The sequence below is a fragment of the Dipodomys merriami genome, unplaced genomic scaffold (assembly GCF_024711535.1).
Source record: "Dipodomys merriami isolate MVZ:Mamm:240054 unplaced genomic scaffold, mDipMer1.0.p SCAF_57, whole genome shotgun sequence".
NCBI lineage: Eukaryota > Metazoa > Chordata > Mammalia > Rodentia > Heteromyidae > Dipodomys > Dipodomys merriami.
This window is the reverse complement of record NW_027206146.1, coordinates 1,387,326-1,414,276: the sequence shown is the minus strand read 5'-3', so window position 1 is coordinate 1,414,276 and position 26,951 is coordinate 1,387,326. Positions and strand designations below refer to the sequence as shown.

Below are 26,951 nucleotides of genomic sequence, written 5' to 3'. Positions count from 1 at the left end.
GTTCAGACAGGCCCTTCCCCATCCCGGCCCCGCGCCTCCGGGCTGTCACCCCTCACCCCCTTGTCCCCGCGCCCTCCCCCCGACCCTGCCCCAGGGCCCCCGGCGCGGGCTCCGCTGACGTCAGCCCCGGCCTCCGCGCCAAGCGGTTGGCATGGCAACGGCGGACTGATTGGCACCGTGTTGGGGGCCAGGCGGGGGTCCCGGGGGGGCGGGGTAGCCTCTGATTGGCCGACGCTCTGGCCCCGCCTCTGCAGAGGAGCCTGACAAGGAGGCGTCTCGCGGTGCTCGCCGCAGTCGCCGGAGCAGCGGGGAGGACCAGGCCGGAGCCGCTGGAGGACGGAGACAGGACGACCATGTCCACCCTGGGCTGGTAGCGCCACTAGGCGCTCAGTGCGGTGCGGGCTCACTAGACGGAGCGCGCTGCGGGGAGGTAAGTCGGCCACCCGCCCGCCGGCTGGCGCCCACCCTCGGCCTCTGCCCACGCTGCGCGGCAGTGTACAGGGAGCGCGCTGCGGGGCTGGGGTGGCCGCCGCAGGGGCCGCGTTGCTGCAGAGATGCAGCCAGACGAGGAGGCGCTGCGGCATGCGCCCAGTGTCCCGGCGACACAGCCGCGTTGTTGGGGGCCCCGTGTCACTCCCACTCTCGCCCCCGGGGTCCCCGTGTCTGGGTGGCGCGGCCGCGTTGCCGCGGGCCTTACGTCTCCCGTGTCCCCTCATGTTGAGGCGTCCCGGCCGCGTTGCCGCGGGTCCCCGCGTCCCCCGTGTCGGGGTGTCCCAAGCCCCTCATGGGCCTCCTCGTCTCCCCTGCCCGGTGTGGGCGGGGCGGGCGCTGGATGGCCACGCTTCCCGTCATCGCGAATCCACATAGGGCATGCCTGGCGCCGTCCCTGAGGGTGCTGTCACTGAGGCGTCCCTTCTCCTCAGCAGGGTCTGGGGGTGGTGGGAACGCGGGGCCCTGTCCTGGGGTGCTGGGCTGACCGGACCCCCGTTGCCCGCCGGGTGCCTCAGCGCCACCTCTGGGGGCGGGGCTGTTTTTGCCGCAGTGGCGGTGGGCGGGGCCAGGGCTGCAGTGGGGCAGGGCCAGGGCTGTCCTTCAAGCTCCGCCCAGCCCGCAGTACTTGGCTGGTTGCCATGGGGTTGCCGCGCAGGCGCCGCCCTGATTGGCTGTTGGAGGGCTGGGGCGGGGCCAGGGCTGTCTGTCAATCTCTGCCCGGCCTGCAGTACTTGGCTGGTTGCCATGGGGTTGCCGAGCAGACGCCGCCCTGATTGGCTGTTGGAGGGCGGGGGCGGGGCCAGGGCTGTCCGTCAAGCTCCGCCCGGTCTGCAGCACTTGGCTGGTTGCCATAGGGTTGCCGCGCAGGCGCCGCCCTGATTGGCTGTTGGAGGGCTGGGGCGGGACCAGGGCTGTCCGTCAAGCTCCGCCCAGTCCGCGGCACTTGCCTGGTTACCTTGGGGTTGCCGCTCAGGCACCGCCCTGATTGGCTGTCAGCGGGGAGGGGCGGGGCCAGGCTGTGTGATTGCTGCGCGGCTGGCCAGGGGCGGTCTTGTCAGGTCCTGCCTGACCAGCGCCATATTGGTGGCGCTTGTCGCGCAGGTGCGGCCCGGGCTGGCTGGCGCTTTGGTTGCCTGTGGCCTTGACCGAGAGGGGAGGTGGCGTGGCGCTCTCCCCTGTGCTCTTTCTTTGCTGGCCGGGCAGCAGCAGGGCTGCGCGGATGGTGTTTGCGGCCTCCGATGGAGCTGAGCGCAGGGTCGCGGGGCCCCCTTTGCGGCAAATGCGGCCACCACAGCATTCTCATCTGAAAATAGTGATTCAGTCTGTAACGACTGGGGCCGTAAGACCGCACCCTGCCATTGTCTAGCTTTTGTGCCATACGATGCACCTGGCCTAATTTTGTGGGGTGCCAGGCTGGGAGCGGATGAGACGTTTTCCAGGCACAGAGGGGTTGGGTTGGGGGCGGGGTTCCAAGAGTGACTGACAGGTAGAGCAGCAGGACCTCCCCCCGCCTCCCCGTGGTCTAGCGGCCGCTGCTTTCTGGTGAATGACAGTTGGGCTGGACAGGGGGAAGGAGGCAGGGGGAGGGCGGGGCGCCCATCCCCAGGGAGGGGGCGCTGAGTCCCGCCCACCCTGGCCGCGCAGTCAGTGCTGGCACCTGGGGGCGCCGGATGTACACTGCGCAGGCGCCATCGTGAATGACAGTGGCTCCCAGGGATTGGCCTGGGGGGAGGAGCTACCATCTTAGTGATTGGGCCAGAGCCCCGCCTACTTCGATGACATCTTTGCAGCTGTGGGGGGGGGAATGAAGAGGGGTGACATGTAGCTCAGGTGATGTCTGAATGGTAGTGGCTCTAAGGGATGGGCCGAGGGTGGGGCTGTCCTCCTGAGTGACAGGCCTTGAGCCCCGCCCACTGGCGCCATCTTTGCTGTTTGCTGTGAGCTATATGAATGACAGCACCGGCAGAGGGCGGGGCCAGGGCTCCTTATAGGGCCGGAAGCCCCGCCCCCCAGCGCCATCTTTGCAGGTTGCTGTACGAACTGCATGCATGACTGTGCCGGCAGAGGGTGGGGCCGGGCTCCTGTTGAGTGATAGGCCCATGAGCCCCGCCCTCTCTGGTGTAATACTTGCTGAGGGTGTGCTTGATATTCATTCTACATTCAGTAGATGAATGACAACTATAGAGGGGCAGACCCGAGGGCGGGGCGCCCTGTGTGACGTGATGGGCACTTCCGCCCTGTCGTCATCTTCGCTGTTCACCTACGGAGGTACGTCATGACGAAATGACACTGCTCGCGCTGTGGGGGGGGCAGGGGGCGGGCCCTGGGTGGGGCTGGCATGGTGACCAATGGGCCCTGGGCCCTGCCTATTGGCGCCATCTTCGCTGGGGAGCCAGGGAAGGTGGACCGGAGGTGGGCCTGACAAGGTGAGGGATGGGCCAGAGGCCCCACCCACCGACGCCATCTTTGCTGGGGAGCCACGGAGGGCGTGCCCGGGGCAGGGCTGACACGGTGAGCGATGGGTCCAAGGCCCCGCCCAGCGGTACTATCTTTGCGGAGGAGCCAAGGAGGGCGGGCCCAGGGTGGGGCTGACTTCTGTGGCTTGTGGCAGCTCGAGCCCTGATCATCCCCCTGGCGGCTGTGCGGGCACTGTGCAGGTGCCGTGTGGAGTGACAGCAAGCTTGGCTCTCGCTGTGGCCCGGGGCTGGGCCAGGAGTGTGGAAGGCGGCAGCGAGACCCTGCCTGTCACCCTCTGGGAGGCCGCAGCCCTGCTCGCCCTCTCAGTCGGAACCTGGGGACCCACGGGGGCCGCTGCCGTGCAGACAGCGGGCCTCATAGGTTCGGGGAATTGAGCTTACGTGTTCAGCTCGGGATTCCCCAGCCCAGGGAGATTCCCCAGCTCAGAGATCCGGACCTGGAGGCTGGAGCAAGGGGTGGGGCCCAGATGCACGGGGCGCATAGGCTTAGGGGAGAAGGCCAGAGCCGTCCTGGGGACCTGAGACGTGGGGTCTTCACGACCCGGAGAACATGGAAACATTAGAAACTTTACGCAAAATCCTACGTTTCAGAACAATCCCTAGACAGACCCGGGGGCGGGGCCTAGGCAGCGGGAGGGGCAAGGCCTGGGCCACTGGGGAGAGGGGCGGGGCCCAGACACAGATGACCGGATGCCATTCTCTTGGGGAAGCAGTGGCGCAGCTGTCAGTCTAGGGGAGGGGGCATGAGGACGCAGTTGTCAGTCTAGGGGAGAGAAGGGATTACACAGCTGTCAGTCTAGGGGAGAGGGGCGGGAGTACACAGCTGTCAGTCTAGGGGAGAGGCGGGATTACACAGCTGTCAGTCTAGAGGAGAGGGGCGGGAGTATGCAGCTGTCAGTCTAAGGGAAGGGGTGGGATTACATAGCTATCAGTCTAGGGAAGGGGGCGGGATTACACTGTCTAGGGGAGGGGGCGGGAAGATGCAGCTGTCAGTCTAGGGAAGGGGGCGGGAGTACACAGCTGTCAGTCTAGGGAAGGGGCGGGAGTATACAGCCGTCAGTCTAGGGGAGGGAGCGGGAGTACGCAGTTGTCTAGGGGAGGGGGCAGGATTACCCAGCTGTCAGTCTGAGGGAGGGGGCGGGAGGATGCAGCTGTCAGTCTAGGAGAGGGGGCAGGAGGACTCAGCTGTCAGTCTAGGGGAGCGGTTGGGAGTACACAGCTGTCTGAGGGAGGGGCGGGAATACACATCTGTCAGTCTAGGGGAGGGGGCAGGAATGCACATCTGTCAGTCTCGGGGTGGGGGGGGCGGGGTAAGCAGCTGTCAGTCTGAGGGAGGGGACAGGAGTACACAGCTGTCAGTCTAGGGAAAGGGGCAGGAGGACGCAGCTGTCAGTGGGGGGGGAGGAGCGAGCCCTCCCTCCTCACCTCCTCCCCCCTCCCCCCCCCAAGAACCCATATGTGCAGAACCACTAGAGGGCTGTGCAGCTGCAGAGGCCAAGGCTTGGGGCGAGGGAGGGGAGGGGAGGGGAGCAGGGAGGCCTGGAGGGAGGTGGAGATCTCTGCCCTGTCTCCACTAAGGGAAATTCTAAGGCCCTTTTTAATTTTTCCAGGCTGGGAAAGTAATGCACGGTAGTCGCGCTTGCTGCTTAGTACTAACTGAAGTGCACACTTGAGTGGCAGGCGGTAGCTTTAGCCATGGCTGATGCTTGCGCAGCATCAGTAATGGTGCAGACTCCCTAATGCATGAGCTGTTTAACCTGTCCAAAATGCACTCATCGACCCCAGGAGCAGAAAGAGTCATGCTCTTTAGATTATGTGCCCCAAGAACCTGCAGAGGCCTGACTGTTTGCTCTGGGGTCTAGTGTGCTGGTAGTCCACCAGGAGAATGCCAACAGTCGCCAAAGCACAGCACCTGTAATGAAAAGACTCATGGTCCTGGTCCAGCATGCCCTGGCAGAGCGGCTCCCACCACCCTCCATCTTGAGATGTCTCACATTCTCCTTTCCTCCCACAGCTCTGCCTTCTTGATTTTCACCCTTTTTGACCTTGATCTTCACCCTTCTTGACCTTCACCCTTCTTGGAGACAGACTGGCAAGAGGAGGAGGGACTTCGTCCAAACGCTAGGTGGCTGGGTCCAGGTGAGTTGCACTAACTCCTCATAGTTTCACAACTTGAGAGCAAACACTGTCCTTGTTCGCTTCAACACTGCCTTCCTGGACATGTGTCACACATGGCTGCAAGGGCACCGTTGGTGCTGCACTCACACTGACCTGCCTGGTGGCCAAGCAGTTGCTAGGGAGACCCTTCTTGGCTGCACCCCACCCTTCCCAGTCTCCCATGGCTCTTCTAACTCGCAGATACTCTCAGCCCTCTCTCTTTTTCTTACTGGGTGATTTAAGAAGCATTGAGATATTCAGCTGATCTGCTGATATTGACCAAGTGCTTACTTTGTGCCAGGTACTGGGAACATAGTCCCTAATGGCAAAGGAAGTATTTTTCTAACACGCATACAATCTTATGGGCAGATATAGTGTAGAAAACACAATTGTGTGATTTATGCCTTTGAAAGAGAGTATGTACTACAGGCAGCTAACGTAATCTCAGAGAGGACACACAGGACCTGCCTGAGGTCACTGGGGGCCTCGGAGGTGAGCCCCGAACCCTTGTGAGTGGGGATTGTAAGGGAAGAATAATCCCAGCAGAGGGGACAGAGATGTCCCAAGGGACATAGAAAGAAGAGCCACAGGAAGAGCCGGTGATAGCCGACTGAGGCGAGAAAAGGTAAGTTTTTTAATTCATTGTGAAATGTCCTCAAATTGCTGGTATTTGGGCTTCCTGAAGTGACACAAAGAATGTTCATGTAAAAGCCATGCGACAGTCACATCGATCATCTGGCTGCAAGATACAGGAGGCCAAGGGTACAGAGAGACACAGGGGGCTCTGGGAGATGATGGCTTGGCTGGGATGAAGTAGGGTGCTGAGAGGGAGACTGGGAAGACCCTGTCTGGTTTGTGTTTGCTGGTGGGTTCCGTTGGCACCATGAGTCACATGGTATGGGGAAGTGTGGGGACCAGGCAGACCTTGGTCCTGGGGAGCAGGCGGGGTCATCTCTGCCTCATTGTCTACTACATGAAGCGCAGACTCTGGGAGGCTTTTTTTTTAATACAGAAATACTTTCTTCTTATTTTATTTGGGTAGTCCTTAATTAAGTTATTTCAACATTTTGATTTCTTCCCTGGGATTGTATTTTCATCTTCCTGTACTATTTTCTTTCAAAATTTGTGGATTTTCTATCTGACTGTTGAAGATCATAGATCTTACAGTGTTCACCAAATGCGTCAAATACATACCTATTAGAGAGTGAAATTCATATCTATGATGAGATAAAAATCTTATAAAAGAGAATGATAGTCTTATCTCCTCTTTTTACTGTATCTTGGCTAGAACTCCATTGAATAATGTCCAATATTATCAGCCTGAAGGCTTTCATTTCTAGGGCCAGAGGTATAGCTTAATTGATAGAGCTTAGCAAGAGCAAGACCTGAGTTCAAATCCCAGTAGACTCAGTAAAAAGAAAAACACCAAAAAATAAAAAATAAAAAATTTAAAATAAAAATAAAAATAAAAAATTTAAAATAAAAATAAAAAAAATTAAAAAAAAAGAAAAACACCAGAACCATTCACTTCTGCCTTCCTGAATAAATTTGGTACATGAATTACCAGTGCTGACTTTGACTTGGGATTTGAAGTCAAGAGAACCGGAAGCCTTATTCCTCAGCCCTGGTTTGGTCTTGTGGCTTGGGAATGGCTTTTTCTGAAGATGGAGGAGGCCGAACTCCAGCACCCTCCCTGGTCCTGGACATGTGTGCGATGCTTCTCTAACACTTTTACATTTCTTCCATTTTTTCTTAGTGCACGTATCTCTTCCTTTAAACTGTTTGCAGGTGCCTACGATTTGACTTGGTTCCTGAGGTAGCTGCTTGGTCTGACGTTCCAGGAAGGATTCTATTCCCAGACAGGTGATTATACACCTGAGGGCATCTCTGTGCCAGCAAGGAGGGTCAGGGCTGTGCTGTTCTGGAGTGTGGAGGTTGAAGAGCAGGGTCTGGGGCCCATGCCCCGCCTGTCCCCCTCCTGGATGGAGGATGCTGCAGCCAGCTTGGGCACATGACACTGACCACATCTCCCCTTAAAGTGCTGCATGTAGCACGTCCCAGCACTTTTCCATCTTCCCGTCAGTGTACTGAGGTTCCCGAGCCCACCAGGGATGCATTCCAGTTAGCTCCCAACTCACTGGCTAGTCCTTAAGTTATTTTTTCAGTCATGGGGCTTGAACTCTGGGCCTGGGCGCTATCCCTCAGCTCTTCAGCTCAAGGTGAGTGTTCTACCACTTGAGCCACAGCCCCACTTCTGGTTTTCTGGTAGTTTATTGGAGATAAGAGTCTCACAGACTTTCCTGCCTGGGCTGGCTTTGAACCACAATCCTCAGATCTCAGCATCCTGAGTAGCTAGGAAGACAGGCGTGAGCCACCAGCGCCCGACTTTAGTCCTTAAAATATTAAGCACAATAAATTGTTATTAATTACATTGCTGTGCAAGAACTGAGGCAGGATGGGTACAGATACAAAGGGGAGAAGGTGAAGGGGAATTCATGCCCCAGAATGAATATTCTTACGGAATTTCAGTTGGAAAGATAATTTGAGGTAAGAAAGTTGAGCCCAAGATATTCTGTCTCCCTAGAAACAACCCATCCTGCTGTTGGCATTCACTGATACTCTCTCTGTGCATTCAAGCCCAGTTTGCAGTGTGTCACAGCAGTGCTAATGTCCCACTTTGTGTCAGACATTGCCACTGGGGAGTGCAGTGACAGGGAAACTCCCTGGTGCTTCTACACAAGGTCCCAGATGACCCCTGGGAGGCCAACAAATAACCCCAAATAAATAGACCCTTGAGAAGGGCACCCAGCCTCCCTGCAAGCCTGATCAGGCCAAGGGAGGTGAGCATGGGGATGTTCTTCACATCCCACCCGGTGGCCACCAGCCCCTGAACCTGCTGGGCACTTGCAGTGAACTTGTGCAGATGAGGAGCTAACTTTTCAGTTGATTGCCTTTCTAATGGCAATCGCAGCGTAGGGCCAGCACAGGACCATGGACGGCACAGGTCTGGAGAAATGGACGCTTGTGACCACAGCACTCCCAGCTGTCCATGCTTGCATTTGGATTCTGTTTTCCAGTAGTTATGTTGAGGAAATGAATGGCAGGACTCACTCCCACTCTCCGTGGCTTCCCTTCCCTTTGCCTACAAAAAGCCTCACACCCACTTTTTTTTTTTTTTTTTTTTTTTGGGTCCAGTCGTGGGGCCTGAACTCTGGGCCTGGGCGCTGTCCCTCAGCTCTTCAGCTCAAGGCTAGCGCTCTACCACTTGAGCCACAGTGCCACCTCTGGCTTTTTTCTTTTTGCTTATGTGGCGCTGAGGAATGGAACCCAGGGCCTCAGGCATGCAAGGCAAGCACTCTACCACTGAGCCATCTTCCCAGCCCTCACACCCACTTTTAGTAGGAACATGTTCCCCGTGCTTTGAGTTGGCAGGGGAACCACGGGGTTCCCTAGCTTCCTGGAGCTTCGTGGGTCTCAACAGAATGTGGGTGCCATGGTGCCCCTTCTGCAGGTTTCCAGGGTTGTCAGCGGAGTGGCCAGCTGTCACACTGCCATGTCAGAGCACAGGTCTGTGTGTGTCTGTGCAGCCCTCTGTGCAGAAGCCATCCTTGCATCCTGCATGTGCGTGTGCATGTGTGCATGTGTGTGTGTGTGTGTGTGTGTGTATGTGTGTGTTAGTGCACCTCTTATCCCAGAGTCTGTGGGCAGCCTGGGTAGGGCTGGTTCTTGACCTGTGGGCCATGTGTGAATCTCCTTACAATCCGCAGTTGCTCCAGTACTGACTGTCACAGGCTGCCTTGTCTTTCCTGTTGACTCATGTTTGGTTCCTCCAGTGGGGACCTTGCTTAGAGAAATGCTACCTCTAAATCACTCACTCACCACCTACCCTGAAAAGTACTGGGCCCCAAATCTCTATGAGCTAGACAGTGACCTGGCTAATGAGCCGGATGCCATCCTAGGAGAATTGTCTCACAGATTTCGGAACTTACTCTATGTGGATTCTGTTGGGCCTCAGAGGACCCTGGTCACACTCAGAAAACTCTGCCTTGATTGGTTATAGCCGGAGATCACACCAAGGAGATTATCAGGCTCTTGGTTCTTGAGCAGTACCTGAGAAGCTCAAGCCTTGGGTGCGAGCTCGACAGCCAGACAGCTGTGAGAAGCTGGTTGCACTGCTGGAGAATCCCAGGATGTACCAGCGCGAAGGTGAGACGCTCTCAATGCCCCAAACGTGTCTCAAAATGTGTTCAAAGGGCCCCTGATGGACAGAACACCCTTGGCTGAGAACTACACCTGAGCAGAAAGAAGAGATACTTACATTTAGAGGAGTGGGGTTGGCAGATGGCCCCCTGGGTGGGGTCCTGCCACCGACCAGGCAGTCAAGTGGCCAGAGTGGAGGGTCTGGAGGGAGGAGGGAGTTCCCGTCTGTGGGGGGAGCAGGGGTGAGGGAGAAGGGAGGTCCTGTCTCTCAGTTACTGGGGGGGGGTCAGAGAAGGGAGGTCCCATCTCTCTGTGGGAGGGATAGGGAATGGGGGGAGAAGGGAGGTCCTGTCTCTCCGTGATGGGGGGGGGGGTTGGTCTCAGGGTAGAGTGGAAGAGGCAGCTATAAGCCTGTATCTGCTGTCCACAGACGACGCCAACAGCAACGGCGACATGAGGTGGAACCGAGGAGGAACACCCCCGGCCCGCCCAGCGCCCTCCTTCAGCAGTGAGTAGCCCAGTCAACTGCCTTAACACACCCCACCGCAGAGCACTCTGCCCAAGAGCACCCCACCCTGCCCCAGAACACCCCGCCACACCACAGAGCACCACACCCCAAAGCACCCACTCCACCCCAGAGCACCCCACCACAGCTACCTCACCACAGACACCCCACCACAAACACCCCACTACAGACACCTCACCACAAACACCCTACCACAGACACCCCACCACAGACATCCCACCACAGACACCCCACCACAGACACCCTACCACAGACACCTCACCACAGACACCTCACCACAGGACACCCTACCACAGACACCTCACCACAGGACACCCCACCACAGCCACCCTACCACAGACACCCTACCACAGACACCCCACCACAGACACCTACCACAGACACCCCACCACAGGACACCCCACCACAGATACCTCACCACAGGACACCCCACCACAGATACCCCACCACAGAAACCCTACCACAGACACCCCACCACAGCTACCCTACCACAGACACCCTACCACAGACACCCCACCACAGACACCCCACCACAGACACCCCACCACAGACACCGCACCACAGAAACCCTACCACAGACACCTCACCACAGACACCCCACCACAGACATCCTACCACAGACACCCCACAACAGACACCCTACCACAGACACCCCACCACAGACACCCTACCACAGACACCCTACCACAGATACCTCACCACAGACACCTCACCACAGATACCTCACCACAGACACCCTACCACAGCCACCCCACCACAGACACCTCACCACAGCTACCCCACCACAGCCACCCTACCACAGACACCCCACCACAGACACCCTACCACAGCCACCCCACCACAGCTACCCCACCACAGACACCTCACCACAGCTACCCCACCACAGCCACCCTACCACAGACACCCCACCACAGGCACCCTACCACAGCCACCCCACCACAGCTACCCCACCACAGACACCTCACCACAGCTACCCCACCACAGCCACCCTACCACAGACACCCCACCACAGGCACCCCACCAGACACCCTACCACAGCCACCCCACCACAGCTACCCCACCACAGACACCTCACCACAGCTACCCCACCACAGACACCCCACCACAGGATACCTCACCATGGGATACCCCACTACAGGATACCCCACCACAGACACCCCACCACAGGATACCTCACCACAGGGCCATCTCCAGCTGCCTCCCAGGAGACCCCTATGCAAACTACTCTTCATGGTCAGCATCTCTGAGGTCTAAGGGAAAAATAAGTGAAAGGCAACTTTTTATATCAAACTGCACACTGGTTTCTGTGGTCTTTTACACAGCAAAATGTTTAAAGCTACTTGGTCTCTGCTCCAAGTTGTGCCAGCTTCCCGGGACAGTTTGTGGAAGGAACGTCCATAGAACCTTTCAGAGAGGGCAGTGTGTCCTTTCCTTAGGTCTGGTTCTTCACAATAGAATAATGTGTACTTGACGGCCCAAGGCCAACATGGAACTCAGGACTTGACCCTTAGGAATGGGAGGCAGTGGAGGCCCAGCAAAGGGAATAGGCTTTCCAGTCTGAGCAGGGAGGGTGTAGCCCTCAGATTCAGATCCCTTCTGGAGGAGACGTAACCAGCCTCAGTAAACCCCCACTAAACACAGGGCCTTCTGACTCTCCAGGCGACCGGGACCGGGACCGGGATCGGGACGGGGACTGGGACCGCAGGGGCAGAAGCAGGGACGTGGAGCCGCGTGACCGCTGGGCACACAGCAGGAGCCCCAGAGGCAGTAAGTCCATGGCTGCTGCCTCCCACACGTGCTGTGTACAGACTCGGGGGAAAAGTCCCCACTGCTCAGTCCACACAGTCCAGGTCCTCAAAGCATAGGCTGAAGCTCGGGCTTCATAGTCCTCAGTGGTGCTGCCTCAGCAGTGTGTGCCACAGACACTGTTTCCCCCGCGCTGCTGTGTGCTCCACATTTTTCTTAATTAGGCAGCGGGATGTCCTCAACTTATGGTCAAGAAAAGGCTTCAAGGGGCTGGGAAGGTGGCTCAGTGGTAGAGTGCTTACCTTGAATGCATGAGGCCCTGGGTTCGATTCCTCAGCACCAAATAAGCAGAAAAAGCCGGAAGTGGCTCTGTGGCTCAAGTGGTAGAGCGCTAGCCTTGAGCTGAAGAGCTGAGGGACAGCGCCCAGGCCCAGAGTTCAAGCCCCATGACTAACAAAAAAGAAAGAAAAGGCTTCGAAGACTCCCACCTAGTGATATTCACTGCTACTGTGTGGGCCGGGGCTGTTTGCCAGCTAAGCCAAACCTCAGTTTCCTCATCTGTAAAATGAGTGTGGTGACTGCTCCTAGGCCATTGTGAGACTCAGTGAGGTTCACATATGCATGCATGTATGCACACACTCAGATGCCTACCATGCTGCCCAGCACACAGAGGCACCCTGTGTTAATGGCTGTGTAGTCACTGATCAGTAGGTTGGTGAAGGGATTTGAGCTAGATACTGAGGAAGGGTGAAAGGAGAGCCCAGGACCTTAGTCCCAGCCTCAGTGCCTAGCGTCACGCTCCAGGGCCACACCTCTGGTCCCTGGTGAGAAAACCAATAAATAGGCCCAACTACTGCAGGAAAGAGGCTGGCGGGTGCTATGCTTGGGCTCAAGATGTGAGGTGTGACCCCACCCAGCTCTGAGATGAGGAGCCAGAGGCCAGAGCTGGGGCTGTCTCCATGCAGCCCCCAGACTAGCTACACCCTGACAAACCCAAGCCCCGCTGAGCCAGCCTGGGCCTCCGCTGCTCCTGATACCTTGTGTCTTCCCAGGGCTGCCTCATCGTGACCTTTCCCTGCCTGTGATGGCCAGGGCAAGTTTCCAGATGGAAAGAGAGGAGGACGGTGTCTCCATGGATTACGAGTCCCGATCCCAGGTATGCTCAGGTTCCCCCCTTTCCAGAAGACTGTCTCCATTTCTCCAACATGTGTTCATTTGCCCCCTAGAGGCCCATTTGTGGCCGGGAGCCCCTGCTCAGCCTCACCAGGAGTCAGGCCCCTCCCACTGGTGGCCAGTGGCTGAGTGGCTGCAGCCTGTTCCCCTGTGCCCCTGAGCATGTGGCATTTGGTCGCTGGGGAGCCGGGAGACACAGAAAGCAGAGCCAGGGAAGGTACACCTTGCAAAGCAGCCTGGCCAAAGAAGAAAGACAGGCTCTGAAGAAAACTGGGCTCCAGCCTGGCTCTGCCACCTGCTACTGTGTGGGGCTGGGCTGTTTACCAGCTAAGCCAAACCTCAGTTTCCTCATCTGTAAAATGAGTATGGTGACTGCTCTTAGGCCATTGTGAGACTTGGTGAGGTTCCCATATGCACACATGCATGTACACACACACACACACACACACATGTGCACACACAGTGCCTACCCTGCTTCCCAGCACACAGAGGCACCCTGTGTTAATGGCTGTATAGTCACTGATCAGTAGGTTGGTGGAGGGATTGGAGCTAGATACTGAGGAAGGGTGAAAGGAGAGCCCAGGACCTCAGCCCCAGCCTCAGACAGGGGAGAGGCACCAGTGGCTGAGCCTTCTTCTTCAGCCAAGTGCCTGCCCCTCAGCAGAGTGTGGGGAGGCCTTGGGAAGAGCAGTGTGAACCAAGATGGGCTCCCTACCCCAGCCCTGCAGGTGCAGGAACGGCCACACAAGCAGCACTATATGTAATCACCCAGTGTGGTGTCTTGGACACAGCACAGAACACTAACGAAGTTTGGATAGAAGGAACAAGTCCTAGAGGCATGACACTTCATCTGTTTGGGGGGGGGGATGGAGTGGCTCCATTGGAGGCTGCAGTGAAGGACCCCTGAGGGGCAGGGAAGTACAGTGAGGACAGATAGGGACCAGGAAGTAGTCAGGCAAAGGCCTGGATGCAGGAACTGTGTGAGAACTAGATAGCTACCCAATGGGGGAGCGTTGGGGGATGCCCAGAGGCACTCTGCGTGTGGGGACTGTAGTTGGACTTTGTCTAGTTTTTTTGCTTTTTGTCAGTTGTGGGGCTTGAACTCTGGGCCTGGGTGCTGTCCTTGAGCTCTTCAGCTCAAAGTGAGCACTCTATCACATGAGCCACAGTGCCACTTCTGGTTTTCTGGTGGTTTATCGAAAATAAGAGTCTCATGGGCTTTCCTGCCCAGGCTGGCTTTGAACCGAGATTCTCAGATCTCAGCCTCCTAAGTAGCTAGGATGACAGGTGTGAGCCACTAGTGTCCAGCTTTTTGTCTAGTTTTGTTTTTAAAACATCTTGACATGTGAAGAGTCTGAGAGCCTGGTCCTCACTGACTACAGTAGAGGCGAGAGCAGCAGGTTGTGTTTTAAAGGTGTACACCGACTGTTTCCTCTGCCAGCCTGCTTCGTTATGGGGTCGTGCAGTATTGGCAGCATTCTCGGGCCTCTTCTCTGGTCAAGCCTTAACTACAGCTCAAGGACAGTGAGGTGCCATTGCTGATGACAGGCCACAGTCTCAGGGCCACTACTGCCAGTGGCTGGTTTTTTTGGTCGGTCGTGGGTCTTGAACTGTGGGCCTGGGTGCTGTCCCTCAGCTCTTCAGCTCAAGGAAAGCACTCTACCACTTGAGCTACAGTGCTACTTCTGGTTTTCTGGTGGTTCATTGGAGATCAGTCTCACGGACTTTCCTGCCTGGGCTGGCTTCGAACCATGATCCTCAGATCTCAGCCTCTTTTTCTTTTTTTTTTCTTTCTTTCTTTCTTTCTTTCTTTTTTTTTTTTTTTTTTTTTTTTTGTCAGTCATAGGGCCTGAACTCTGGGCCTGGCACTGTCCCTCAGCTCTTCAGTTCAAGGCTAGCACTCTGCCACCTGAGCCTCAGCTGCACTTCTGGCTTTTTCTGTTTATGTGGTGCTGAGGAATCGAACCCAGGGCCCCATGCTTGCAAGGCAAGCACTCTACCACTGAGCCACCTTCCCAGCCCCGATCTCAGCCTCTTGAGTAGCTAGGATTACAGGCATGAGCCACTAGCACCCAGTTCCTTTTTGTTTTATAGGAGCAAAGTAGTTGAGAATTTTTTATTTTTATTTTTATTTGTTGTCAGTTGTGGGGCTTGAACTCTGGGCCTGGGTGCTGTCCCTCAGCTCTTCAGCTCAAGGCTAGTGCTCTACCACTTGAGCCACAGCACCACTTCTGGCTTTTTCTGCTTATGTGGTGCTGAGGAATCGAACCCAGGGCCTCATGCATGCAAGGCAAGCATGCTACCACTGCGCCACCTTCACAGCCCCAGTAGTTGAGAATTTAATATGCACTAATTTTTATTCAAACCAGGCAGGTAGATAAATAAATACGAGAAATTTCCCATCTGCCATTGGCTCTGGGCCCAAGATGGTGGCTCCCTAGCTCCAACCCTTCCTGAGGCCTGGATGCATCTGTCCTCTGCCACCCTGGCTTCCTTGGCCCTGGCTTCCTCAGCCACTGCAGGCCCTTCCAGGCACATACTCACTGCTGAGTTAAACAAGAGCCAAGGCCCCTTCCCAAACTTGATGAAGACAGAATTCCTGCCTGCCAGGAGCTTTGCTGTGTGGCAGGAAAAGATAGGCACCCAAGAAAAGCCAGCCTTAGGAAGGGCAATGTGCTAGTTCTGCCATACCTCCAGAATTTTATGATTACTTTCTTAACCACAAAAAGGTTTCCTGAAGCTCTGAGTCATTTCTCCACCTCGGTTGTTGTCCGCTTTAAAGGCCTGGACCTAGGCAGGGGCCTCGCTTGTCCTACATCTGCTCACACAGATGGCCTGTGCACTTCCTGAGGAACAGGAGCCTTTGACTTTGCAGAGCTCCTCTCCTTTACATTTTCCATGCTGCTATGGTGTCAGAACGAATAAATTTCCTTTCCATCCCTTTTCTTAATATTTAATCAACACATCCCACTGCAGAAATCCCACATGATAGTGTCTCAAGGCTCACAGGTGCCCTCCCTCCATTTCACAGTGAGGAACCTGAGGACCTGCCAGATTGCTGTGTCTGAGGCTGTGTCCGCCTGCCCATGGCGCAGTCCTCCCTGGATCCCGAGGTGCTCTCCAGCTCCACGAGGTGGAGCCCACGGCAGGGTCTCCCTCTTCTAGTACCTTTTCACACCTCAGGGTCATCCTCCCGGAGCCACACCTTGCCAAGGGGGTTGCAATTCTAGTTCAGCCCCAGCGACAGCACAATCCTTTAAGGATGCTACAATAGAACAGTCTCCTGAAAGGAGTTTTAAAGCTCTTTGGAGAAGTAGCTATTAAAACAAGTGGTAGTTGTAGATGAAAGCCTCTGATGCATGTAGTTATCCCATGCCATGTGGAAGGCCTCACACTGGAAGCCTCCATTTGGCCTTGCTGTGGAGTGGAGAAACAGGGATGGAGCGTGTAGCACACGCCTGGACCAGATACCTGCCTGGCACGACTGCTCCGTGGGTGCCCCGTGCATGTCCATACTTGGCCTGCTCACGCTTTCCTGCCAGTCCCTGCGGTGCACCCTCCCACCTGCCACCCAGAGCCCTCGGCAAAGCCTTTGCTCCTGCTCAGGACCACCCTGAACTCTCCTTCCACAAAGCCCATTTAGCATTGATTATCTGTATCCCCATTTACTGTTTACTGTTCTCTAATTGTTTCATGAGTCTTTTCTCTCCAACCAAATTATAAGCTGCATGAGGGCAAGGAATATGTGTCATGCGTCTTTGGGATCTGCCTCAGAGTGTAGCACCAAGGTAGGTACAACGTAGGCCCCTAGTCACATTTGGATCACTCAGACCCCAAACACTGTGAGCACTTCCTCTATGACTTCATGTATGTAGCCCCTTGCTGCCACCCTTGTTCTCTCTCTGGTCGTCCGTGGGACAGACACTCACTGAGCGCTCTGCATTTGCTGTTGCAGGATGCTGAGTCATACCGGAGTGTTATGGAGGCCAGCGAGGACAGGAAGTCTCAGAACCCGATCCAGGACAACATGGAGAACTACAGGAAGCTGCTGTCACTGGGTGAGTGACGGCCCCGAGGCTCGCAGCCATGGGAGGGTGCTCTCCCCCTACTTGTCCCGGGCGGAGGAAGGATGGGTCCATGTCATTGTGCCATGTCTTGATGGACACGAAAACGCCTGGGATGGTTTTTAAATAGGGAAGTGAGTGAGCAGACTTTTTTTTTTTTTTTTTTTAAAGAAACCTGTCTGGCTTTGGTTGAAGAATACATCATGCCTGGGCCTAGGTGAAACAGGCATAGCTCTAGCCAGAGTTGATACTTTTTCTAGAGTAATGAAAGCAGAGATTTTAAAGCACCTTTACAATGGGATCTTGTGTTCTAGGTAGACTCTTCCAGACGGCATGTAGTCTAGTTGTAACAAGCACCTGGGTGTGCAGGTCTATAGCTATGGGGCCATGCAAAGCTTTGGTGCTGAGGTAGATAAAGAATATCAAAGCTGGGCACTGGTGGCTCACAACTGTCATCCTAGCTACTCAGGAAGCTGAGATCTGAGGATCACAGTTCAAAGCCAGCCCAACCAGGAAGGTCTGTGACACTCTTATCTTCAATAAACCACTAGAAAACTGGAAGTGGCGCTATGGCTCAAGTAGTAGAATGCTGGTCTTGAGCTGATGAGCTGAGGGACAGCGCCCAGGCCCAGAGTTCAAGCCCCACAACTGACAAAAAAAAAAAAAAAAAAAAAAAAAGAATATTGAGGAGGAGAAAGAGAACGAGGAGGAGGAGAACGAGAAGGAGGAGGAGGAGGAGGAGGAAGAGGAGGAGGAGGAGGCTGGCATAGTGGCATATTCCTGAAATTTCAGTGTTCATCAAGCTGAGACAGGAGGATTGTAAGTTTGAGGACAGCCCAGGTCCATATTGAAACCCTGTCTCAAAAACATAAAAAAGTAAAATCAAAGCAAAAAAAAAGAATAGGAAAACCACAGAGGCCACTGAAAAAGAGGTTGCAGAAAAAGGCTAAAGGAGGGCTGGGAAGGTGGCTCAGTGGTAGAGTGCTTGCCTTGCATGCCGGAGGCCCTGGGTTCAATTCCTCAGCACCACATAAGCAAAAAGAAAAAAAGCCGGAAGTGGTGCTATGGCTCAGGTGGTAGAGCGCTAGCCTTGAGCTGAAGAGCTGAGGGATAGTGCCCAGGCCCAGAGTTCAGGCCCCACGACCGGACCCAAAAAAAAAAAAAGAAAGAAAGAAAAAGGCTAAAGGAGATGCTCTCCTGTGTGGCCTCCCAGGGAGGTTGACAAACTTGAGTGTATCAGCACGGAAAAGGATTAAAATGCAGATTGGAATGGGATGAAGAATGGATAGTGGGGAAATGAGATGAGTGAGAGACATCTGAAGAATGCCACTTCCTATTTAATGCCTCAGAGAAGGAGGGCACAAGTCCATCCTCCAGCCAAGTCTGAGCTGTGGTATTGTTCTTGTGAGCAGGGGTGCAGCTTGCTGAAGATGACCGCCACTCCCACATGACACAAGGCCACTCCTCCAGAGCCAAGCGAAGTGCCTACCCAAGCACCAGTCGCGGTGAGTACCTGGGCGACTCCCAGAGGCCCCCTCGGCCCTGGGCCACACATAGCGCACTCACACTTGACATTCCAACATTTCACAGACAAGTCCACCATTGTTTTGTGCAAGTGTGAAGGGCTAGGGAGTATTTACATTTAGGGTTTCTTTCCAGGTCTGAAAACTATGCCTGAAGCCAAAAAGCCAAGCCACCGTCGGGGGATCTGTGAGGATGAGTCTTCTCACGGAGTGATCATGGAAAAATTCATCAAGGATGCAGCACACGGCTCCCGGTCGGGAAGAGCCAGGGAGCCGAATGATCGGCTGCAGAGGTTCCCCAGAGTGCCAGATGACCACTGGAGGGACAGTTCGTTAAACCGCAGGGAACCACTGGCCCCTCAGAGGGGCTACGAGGGGAGCGCGTTTAGGGGAGGCTTCAGGTTCAACCCCAACCTGATCGCTAGAAGGAGGGCTCTGGAGAGGAAAAGGCGCTATCATTTTGACACAGAGGGGAAGAGCGGGGCTCATGAGCATAAGGGCAGTGCCAGGAAGAAGCCCTTTGAGTGTGGCAGTGAGATGAGAAGGGCCACGAGCACGAGCAGCCTGGCCTCAGCCTCCTCCTCAGAGTCACAGCCCAGTGACCTGGGGGCGACAGCCTACGTGTGTGACGAGTGTGGGCGCTCCTTCACCGTCATATCAGAGTTCGTGGAACACCAGATCATGCATACGAGGGAGAATCTCTATGAGTATGGCGAGTCCTTCGTTCAGAGCTCTACTCCCAGTGAGGGTCCGAGCCAGAGTCATCAGAGTGGAGGGAAACGCTTTGAGTGTAGAGAATGTGGAGAAGCCTTCACTAAGAGTGCCGCCCTGGCGGAGCACCGCAGAATCCATGCCAGAGAGTACCTGGCTGAGTGTAAGGATCAGGAGAGTGAGGAGCAGGCCCTGCCCAGCCCAACCTTCAGTGAGCTTCAGAAGATGTATGGCAAAGACAAATTCTATGAGTGTCGTGTGTGTAAGGAAACCTTCCTTCACAGTTCTGCCCTCATTGAGCACCAGAAAGTCCATGAGGTAGGGAGCTGTGGTGGAGATGAGGCCAGTGAGCGTGACTATGAGCCAGGGCGTGGGGCAGCCTTCATGCCCGGCGCAGCCCTGAGAGAATTTCAGAAAATGTATGGCAAAAACAAGATCTACGAGTGCAAGGTGTGTGGGGACTCCTTCCTCCACAGCTCCTCTCTGAAAGAGCACCTCAAAATCCATGCCAGGGGAAACCCATTCGAAAGCAAGAGTCCAGCCTGTGAGGGGGCCTTCACACCTAGCCCATCCCTCAAAAGACGTCAGAAAACTTATACCAAGGAGAAGTTCTTTGACGTTAAAGATGGCCGGGATCCCTTTATGCAAAATGCAGACCTCAGTGAGCAGCAGAAAATTCATTCTCGAAAGAACTTCTTCAATGGCCGTGGATATGAGAAGTCTGCTGTGCATAGCATGCCCTTCACTGAATCTCAGAAGAGTCACACCATCACAAGACCACCTGAGGATGAGGAAGAGGAGAAGGCATTCACCATCAGCTCTAACCCTGATGAAGCCCAGACACCTCCCACAAAGGAAAATGCCTATGAGGGGAAGTTCTATGAGAAATCTAATACTCACTGCTTAGGCTCTGCAGAAGCTCAGAAAAGTGTGGCTGGGTTCACTAAACCCACAGTGCCCGCAATGCCCGCCACGCATAGCTCAGAGGTCCCCAACTACATGAAAGCCCGTTTTGGAGAGAATTCCTCTGCAGGGAAGGAATACCTGGCTTCCATTACCCGTAGCCTGGCTATTCCCAGATCTCTGAAGCGTTACTATGTTAACAAAGAGGCAGGCTGTGATGAGAAGGGAGAGTCCTCCACTTACCTCTCAGACCTCCACAACAAGCGCCGGAAGATTCCTGCCAGAGAGAGCCCTTATGATGGGGATAGTAATGATTATAGAGATGCCACCATGCCAAGCACATCCTATGCAGAGCCTCAAAGAAGCCTTGCTGGAGACAGAGCATGTGAATTCAAACAAGATGGTGTCTTTTCAGTCCCCACCACCAGTGTCCGCAGCCACCAGAAAGCTCGTGCCAAGAAGAAGTACATTGAGCCCACTGTCTATCATTCCCTACCTTTTGGTGAGCTGCCAATAGTTCGCCCTAGAGAAAAGCTCTATGAATGCCAGGAGTGTGGCGAGTCCTTTTATCGTAGCTCTGACCTCATTGAGCACCAGAAGATTCATGACCGAGAAAAGCCCTCTGGAAGTGGGCTATCTATCAATCACAGCATGACCATTACTAGTCCTCAGACAAGTTATACCCAAGAGCAGTATGCTGAAGAACAAGCACATGACAAATCCAACAAGTCTGCTACCAACACCAGCCTACCTGTGCAATGGGACATCTGTACCCAAGAGAAGACTCCTGGGAAAGGAACCTATGCTGAGAAGACCCAACGTCAGACCCAGGAGCAGAAGATGGATGGTCAGGAGGCCCAGGAGCAGAAGATGGATGATCAGGAGACCCAGGAGCAGAAGATGGACAGTCATGAGATCCAGGATCAGAAGATGGACAGTCAGGAGATCCAGGATCAGGAGATAGATGGTCAGGAGATCCAGGATCAGAAGATGGATGATCAGGAGATCCAAGATCAGGAGATAGATGTTCAGGAGATATATGTTCAGGAGAGCCAGGATCAGGAGATAGATGTTCAGGAGATCCAAGATCAAGAGATAGATATTCAGGTGATCCAGGATCAGGAGATAGTTGTTCAGGAGATCCAGGATCAGGAGATGGATGCTCAGGAGACCCAGAGTCAGGAGATTGATGCTCAGGAGACCCACGGTGAAGACACCTGTGATCAGGGGATCAACAGTGAGGAAAGCCAGGGTCAGGAGATGGATGACCAGGAGAGCCAAGATCAGGAGACAGGCGAGGACACTATCAGCCAGGTGTCAAGCTCGGATGAGCAGAAGGATGAGCCTGAAGACACCATCTATGAATGTCAGGAGTGTGGGCTGGGCTTCGTGTACCTCACAGACCTCACAAGCCATCAGGACGTGCACAGCAGGAAGTGCCTCGTTGACAGCCGTGAATACGCGCTCTCAGATGTACACATGCATTCCCTCAGTGAGTACCAGAAGGAGTGCGCTGGAGAGCAGCTCTTTGAGTGCCCCAAGTGTGGTGAGTCTTTTATCCATAGCTCCTTCCTGTTTGAGCATCAGAGAGTCCATGAGCAAGATCAGTTGTATTCTGTGAAGGGTTGCGATGATGGTTTTATCTGCCTCTTGCCAGTGAAGTCGAGGAGGAGCCGAGCTGCTGAGAGGAACCCCGCCGTGGCGGGGGCGGCCATCCGCTGCCTGCAGTGTGGGCAGGGCTTCATCCACAGCTCAGCCCTCAACGAGCACCTGCGGCACCACAGGGATGAAGAGTTCCTGGAGCAAACGGAAGCAGGCGAGGAGATCTTTATCCAGACCCTGGCCCTCACCGAATTCCAGGGCAGTGAAACCGAGGAGAAGCTCTTCGAGTGCACTGTCTGTGGAGAGTGCTTCTTCACAGCCAAGCAGTTGGGGGACCACCACACCAAGGTGCACAAGGATGAGCCCTATGAGTACGGGGCCTCCTTCACCCATGCCTCATTCCTCACCGAGCCCCTCCGGCGGCCCGGGCCCTTCTATGAGTGCAGGGACTGTGGGCAGGCCTTCATGCATGACACAATCCTCACCAAGCACACGGTGTTTGACCCCGAAGATGAAGAAGATGACGACGAGGAGGAGGAGGAGGAAGAAGCGGCCACCGCACAGGAGGTTGAAGTCAACGTCCTCATTCCACAGGAAGTTCTGCGCATCCAAGGGTCAAATGTAGAAGCTGCTGAGCCAGAGGTGGAGGCGGCTGAGCCGGAAGTGGAGGCAGCCGAGCCAGACGTGGAGGCTGCAGAGCCAGATGGAGAGGCAGAAGGACCTGATGGAGAGGCGGCTGAGGCAGACGGGGAGGCTGAACAGCCCAACGGAGGGGCCGAGCACCCCAATGGGGATGCCGATGAGCCAGATGGTGTGGACATTGAAGACCCAGAAGAAAGGGTGGAGGAGCCTGAGGGGGATGCTGACGAGCCGGACGGGGCGGGCATCCAAGACCCCGAGGAGGAGGGTGAGGAGCAGGAGAGGCTTTACTACAACTGCCAGGAGTGCACTGAGACCTTCGCATCCAGCGCAGCCTTCGGGGAGCACCTGCGAGCCCACGCCAGCCTGGTCCTGCCCAGCAACGCCCCAGGAGAGGGCGCGGGCCCCAGTGCGGCCCAGTGGGTTGACCACCAGTACTTCAGATGTGACGTCTGCGGCCAGCTCTTCAACGACCGCCTGTCCCTTGCCAGACACCAGAACACCCACACCGGCTGAGCAGAAGGGGCCGCCACGCCTCCCTGCCCAGAGCTGGACCGTGCCAAAACACAGAGAACTGAACTTATTCCAATACCAAGAAACCACCTTAGGACATGCACACCCAAGGTAGCATAGACAACCCAGACTGGACCGTGAAGCCACCTTCCCTCCTAGCTGCTAAGGTGGCCACCGCTGCAGCTGGGGAAAGGTGCTGCACACAGCACAGCCTCACCCTCTACTGGAGGGACCAGACTAAAGACACACCTTAGCAAACTTCCAGTGTCACTCCCATCCCTGGAGCGACTTTTCCTGCCATGTACATAAATGAGCAAATCGTAGCCAAAATGGGATCATGTTTATTTGGATTTAATGTGATAAACGGTCACAGTTTACTGGGCAGAGGTACCCTTCCTGGTTCTCTGATTTTTATTTTCTTTCTTTTTTGGAGGAGGAAGAGAGCAACAAATTAGAATATATTTGTAAGTGTCTTAGATCCTGAAAAAGATTTACTGTGCTTGAACTGAACCCACTAGTTTCCCTTTTTGAGTGCTGTGTTTGATCTCTTGTCAATTGTCTTGTGAGGTGCAGACACGGGTGGGAAGGAGTCTCTTCTCTTTGTGTTTGAGAGAGAAGTAGTTTGAACTTCCTCCAGCAGCCGTCTATCTGCACCTAAACCACAGAGCCGCGAGCATTTCCTTGCTCCGACGGTCTTTGTCACCCAGGCCCACTTGTAGCCACATTGTACCTATCTTGCTGTGGTTCTCACACAAAAATATTAGTTGGGTTTTTACATGTGTTGTTTTGTTTTTAATAGCTAACTCGGTGTGTGTTAAGTAGTGAATCAAGGCTTTTCCCTGTAAATGTTTTATCGCTGCCTTTAAAGAATGGGTTGTAACCATGGCTAGATCACAGCAGTGCCTGAGGAGCTGGCCAGCCTGGAGCGGCTCCCCACCGTCCTGGCAGCGTCAGCCCCAGTGGCTTCATTCCATGCTGCCACAAGTCGGCTTACCCCTGGATGCCCAGGGGCCAGCCTCTAGACTTTTCTATTGCTCAGTTCTCCTGTTCTTTACCTGTCTGAGTCTGTAACCCTGTGTCTAACTTGCATTTTTTTTAAAAAAATTTTTAAAGCAAAAACACACACAAAAAAAGCTTTCTTTGTAGTCAACCCAAGCTTGTGCTATGGACTTAGCTCCCCAGCAGCCTTGATTTGCTTTGCTGCCTTCGATCCTTCTCTTTCAAGCTTCCTGCGCATTTCTGAGCTGTCAATTTTGTGTCGTGTTGTCTGACCTGATTTTTCCTTTTAATCACAAATTGGCCTCAGAGCTTGGGGTCCCTATGTCCTCCTTTGCTCCTTTGCTTCCCCTCCCCTCGCGTAATGGCTAGATAAACAAAAAAATGTTGGCCTTGAGTTGGCTGGGGAAAAAAAAAATTTAAAATTTAAAAAATTCAAAAAAAAAAAAAGGAAAGAGATCTGTGGAGAAGAGTACAGACGTGAGTGCAGGCGTCTGACAAGTGCAACATGTCGGGCTCTTCCTCCTCCAGGTCTGTAGGCGAGGCAAGGTGTGTGGGAAGTGTGAGGATGAGGGAGTGCCAGAGCCCAGGGAGGTGGGAGAGCTGAGCTCCAGGAACAAGAACGCCAAAGAGGGGGCTCCTCACACACACGCTTGCACGCCCGGGGCCTGGGAGGGGAAGGAGCGGGCTGGAGGCCGGGGTGGCAAGAACGAATTGAGCAGTGTCCTGGGCAGTTTGGAAGAGTTTGGAAGAAGTTGAAGGTTGTCAGCATAGAAAGACACAAGGTTGGAACTGACACCCAGGGAAACTGAGGAGCAGTAGGTACGCTGCATTGGTATGAATTTGGGGGTTCGTTATTGCTGGCTTTCAGAAAGAAACTTGCCAAGAAGTTAGGGTGTCCATTCCAATTTTGAGTGGAAGTGCAGGAACAGTATCAATGCCAAACAGCAGAACGATTAAGTAAATGTACCCTTCAACTCTTGCAGCTGTTTAAGAATGATAATCACAAAGAGTTATGTAGCAATGGAAATATATTTACAGAATAGTACGTGGAGAAAGCAGGACACAAAATTATATTTATACTACAATTATAACTGTTTAAAGAGGTATGCTTATAGTCAAAAGCTATTGTGTTGTAGGCATATAGTCAAACATTATTTTCTTAACTTTCTTGAATGTCCTTTCATGGTAGTGTTAGTACAAAGTTAATGGTCCTATTTCCATTGTGAACATGATTTGAACTCACTATAAATCATTTGGAAAACAGAAAAGTGGAGGAAAAACTATCCATCCCCTGACCATCCAAAGACAGATATATTCTTCAATATCATTCTTGTCTCTGTGCACGTTTATGATTATAACTGTCAAAATGTGTATTCAAGATACCTGTTAAATTACTTGTGGAATTATGACTAAATACCTTCATCACTATTTTCTCCTTTAAAATAATGTCCTGGTAACAGCAATTGTTCTATATGTCACTATTTCAAGCATCATACACACCCTGAGGAGAAATTGGAAAATGGAGAAAATTTAGGAAAGGGAAAAAAAATCAATCCATATTCCCCAACATCCAACAACTATCATTAAGATCATTATATTTCCTCCATCTTGTATCCGTGCACAATCTTGTGACTAGAACAGTGTTAAATATGTCTACATAAAGTCTAAAATGAAAAGAAATGTGGAAAATAATTAAAATCGTGTCGTGGGATTATGGTTAAATATTTTGTTCCAAATTTCTAGAATAATCTTTGGCCTTTTGGTAATAAGCTTTATGTACGTATTTTTCCATGACAAACTCAATACATGCTCATAGAAAACTGGGCAATTCAGTAAAGTAGAAGGAAATCCACTTGTGCTCCCAACAATTAGCGTTACCACCTTGATCTGTGATAAGATGCACAAGTGTGAAAGACAGGAAGAAATCTGGAGACAAATCAAGAGCTAGCTCTGTGGTTGTTGTGGAATTGCCCTTTGCTGTACTGCCTCAGTTTTTCTGAGTGATCTTTCTCATAGTGTTTGGGTAGTTTGCTTCTATTATCATATATCTCATTATATATGCAGTATCTGTTCATTATAGAAACCTTGAAGCTGTGGCAATGTAGAAGAAACTCGCCATATTTTCACCATCCAAAGGCCGTGGCTAACATCTTGACGTATTCATCTTGTCTCTGTGCACAAGCTTTTGGTTCGTTAATATGGTTGTAGTTGTTCTACCTGTAATAGTGTCATCAATAAAAATAAAGTTAAAAATAAGGTATTTCTCAGTCTTTTGTCCATTTAAAGTGTTTGGAGTTAAATATGTGTGAGTGAGTGTATGTGGGGGAGATTGTTCGTCAAAATTGTAAGTCCAAAAACTTAATATCTCCTTAACATCCAAGAACTTGGCATTTCCTTGAGCCTAAAATGTTTGGCTTACATATCTCATTCAGCTTTTATGTCAGTCATGGGACTTGAACTCAAGGCTTGGACGCTGACCCTGAGCTCTTTTACTCAAGGCTAGTGCTCTACCACATTGAGCCACAGCACCACTTCTAGTTTTCTGGTGGTTAGTTGAAGATAAAAATCTCACAGATCTTCTTGCACAGCTTTGAACCTTGATTCTCAGATCTTAGTCTCCTGAGTAGTTGACAGGTGTGAGCCATGGGTGCCTGGCATTCATTGTGCTTTGAGTAGAAGAGTGATGGCAATTTGGGACTCATAGCATGTGCTGGGCTCCTACTTGCTGCAGGCACTGCTGACCTACACTGCCAGCAGTGTTGTGGGGAGGTATTTTTTAGATAGGGTCGTCTCCCCCCTTTCTTCCTGGATGCACACCTGGACCTAAGTCTGTGCGTTTAGGTTTACTGTCACGGTGAAAGGCACACAACACAGCACCCAGCTATCAGTGGGGAAGAGGCCTCCTATGTATGCCTTGACTGGACTAAAACTGTGATCCTCCAGATCTCAGCCTCCTAGGCAGCTAGGATTACAGGTGCAAGCCACCACTGGGCCTCTACATCTAGCCTTTTCTGTTGGGGTGGGAGGTCTCACAAGTTTTTGCCTGGATTGACCTTGAACCAAGATCCTCCCAATCTCCATCCTACTGAGGCTAAAGGTGTGGCCTAAGTGATAAAGCACCAGCCCAGCAAACAGGAAGCTCGAGTTCAATCCTCAGTACCACAAAAACAAACAACCCAATGACCTCAGCCAGGACTCAAACATATAATATCTGCTTAAGAAAAAT

General features: G+C 53.4%; 1 protein-coding gene across 2 annotated transcripts; it reads left to right on the top strand.

The window, feature by feature from the left end:
- Positions 1-310: 310 nt before the first annotated feature.
- Peg3 (paternally expressed 3) lies at positions 311-25,981 on the top strand. Of its 2 annotated transcripts, none has more exons than XM_070000662.1 (10): positions 311-430; positions 4,984-5,108; positions 6,915-6,989; positions 9,187-9,332; positions 9,757-9,834; positions 11,512-11,619; positions 12,651-12,754; positions 16,727-16,829; positions 18,248-18,340; positions 18,495-25,981. In XM_070000662.1, the coding sequence occupies exons 4-10, from the start codon at positions 9,317-9,319 to the stop codon at positions 22,727-22,729; spliced, it is 4,737 nt and encodes a 1,578-aa protein (XP_069856763.1). In that variant the 5' UTR covers positions 311-430; positions 4,984-5,108; positions 6,915-6,989; positions 9,187-9,316; the 3' UTR covers positions 22,730-25,981. The 2 variants fall into 2 exon arrangements, with proteins under 2 accessions (XP_069856763.1, XP_069856765.1); XM_070000664.1 differs by lacking the exon at positions 311-430 and adding an exon at positions 2,545-2,760.
- Positions 25,982-26,951: the final 970 nt, after the last annotated feature.

What these genes read in the sequence shown, in the direction of transcription:
- Peg3 (XM_070000662.1), top strand. An exon ending in CAGCAGGAGCCCCAGAGGCA is followed by an intron (nt 11,620 to 12,650) that starts GTAAGTCCATGG and finishes GTGTCTTCCCAG; the next exon opens with GGCTGCCTCATCGTGACCTT. An exon ending in CTACCCAAGCACCAGTCGCG is followed by an intron (nt 18,341 to 18,494) that starts GTGAGTACCTGG and finishes GTTTCTTTCCAG; the next exon opens with GTCTGAAAACTATGCCTGAA.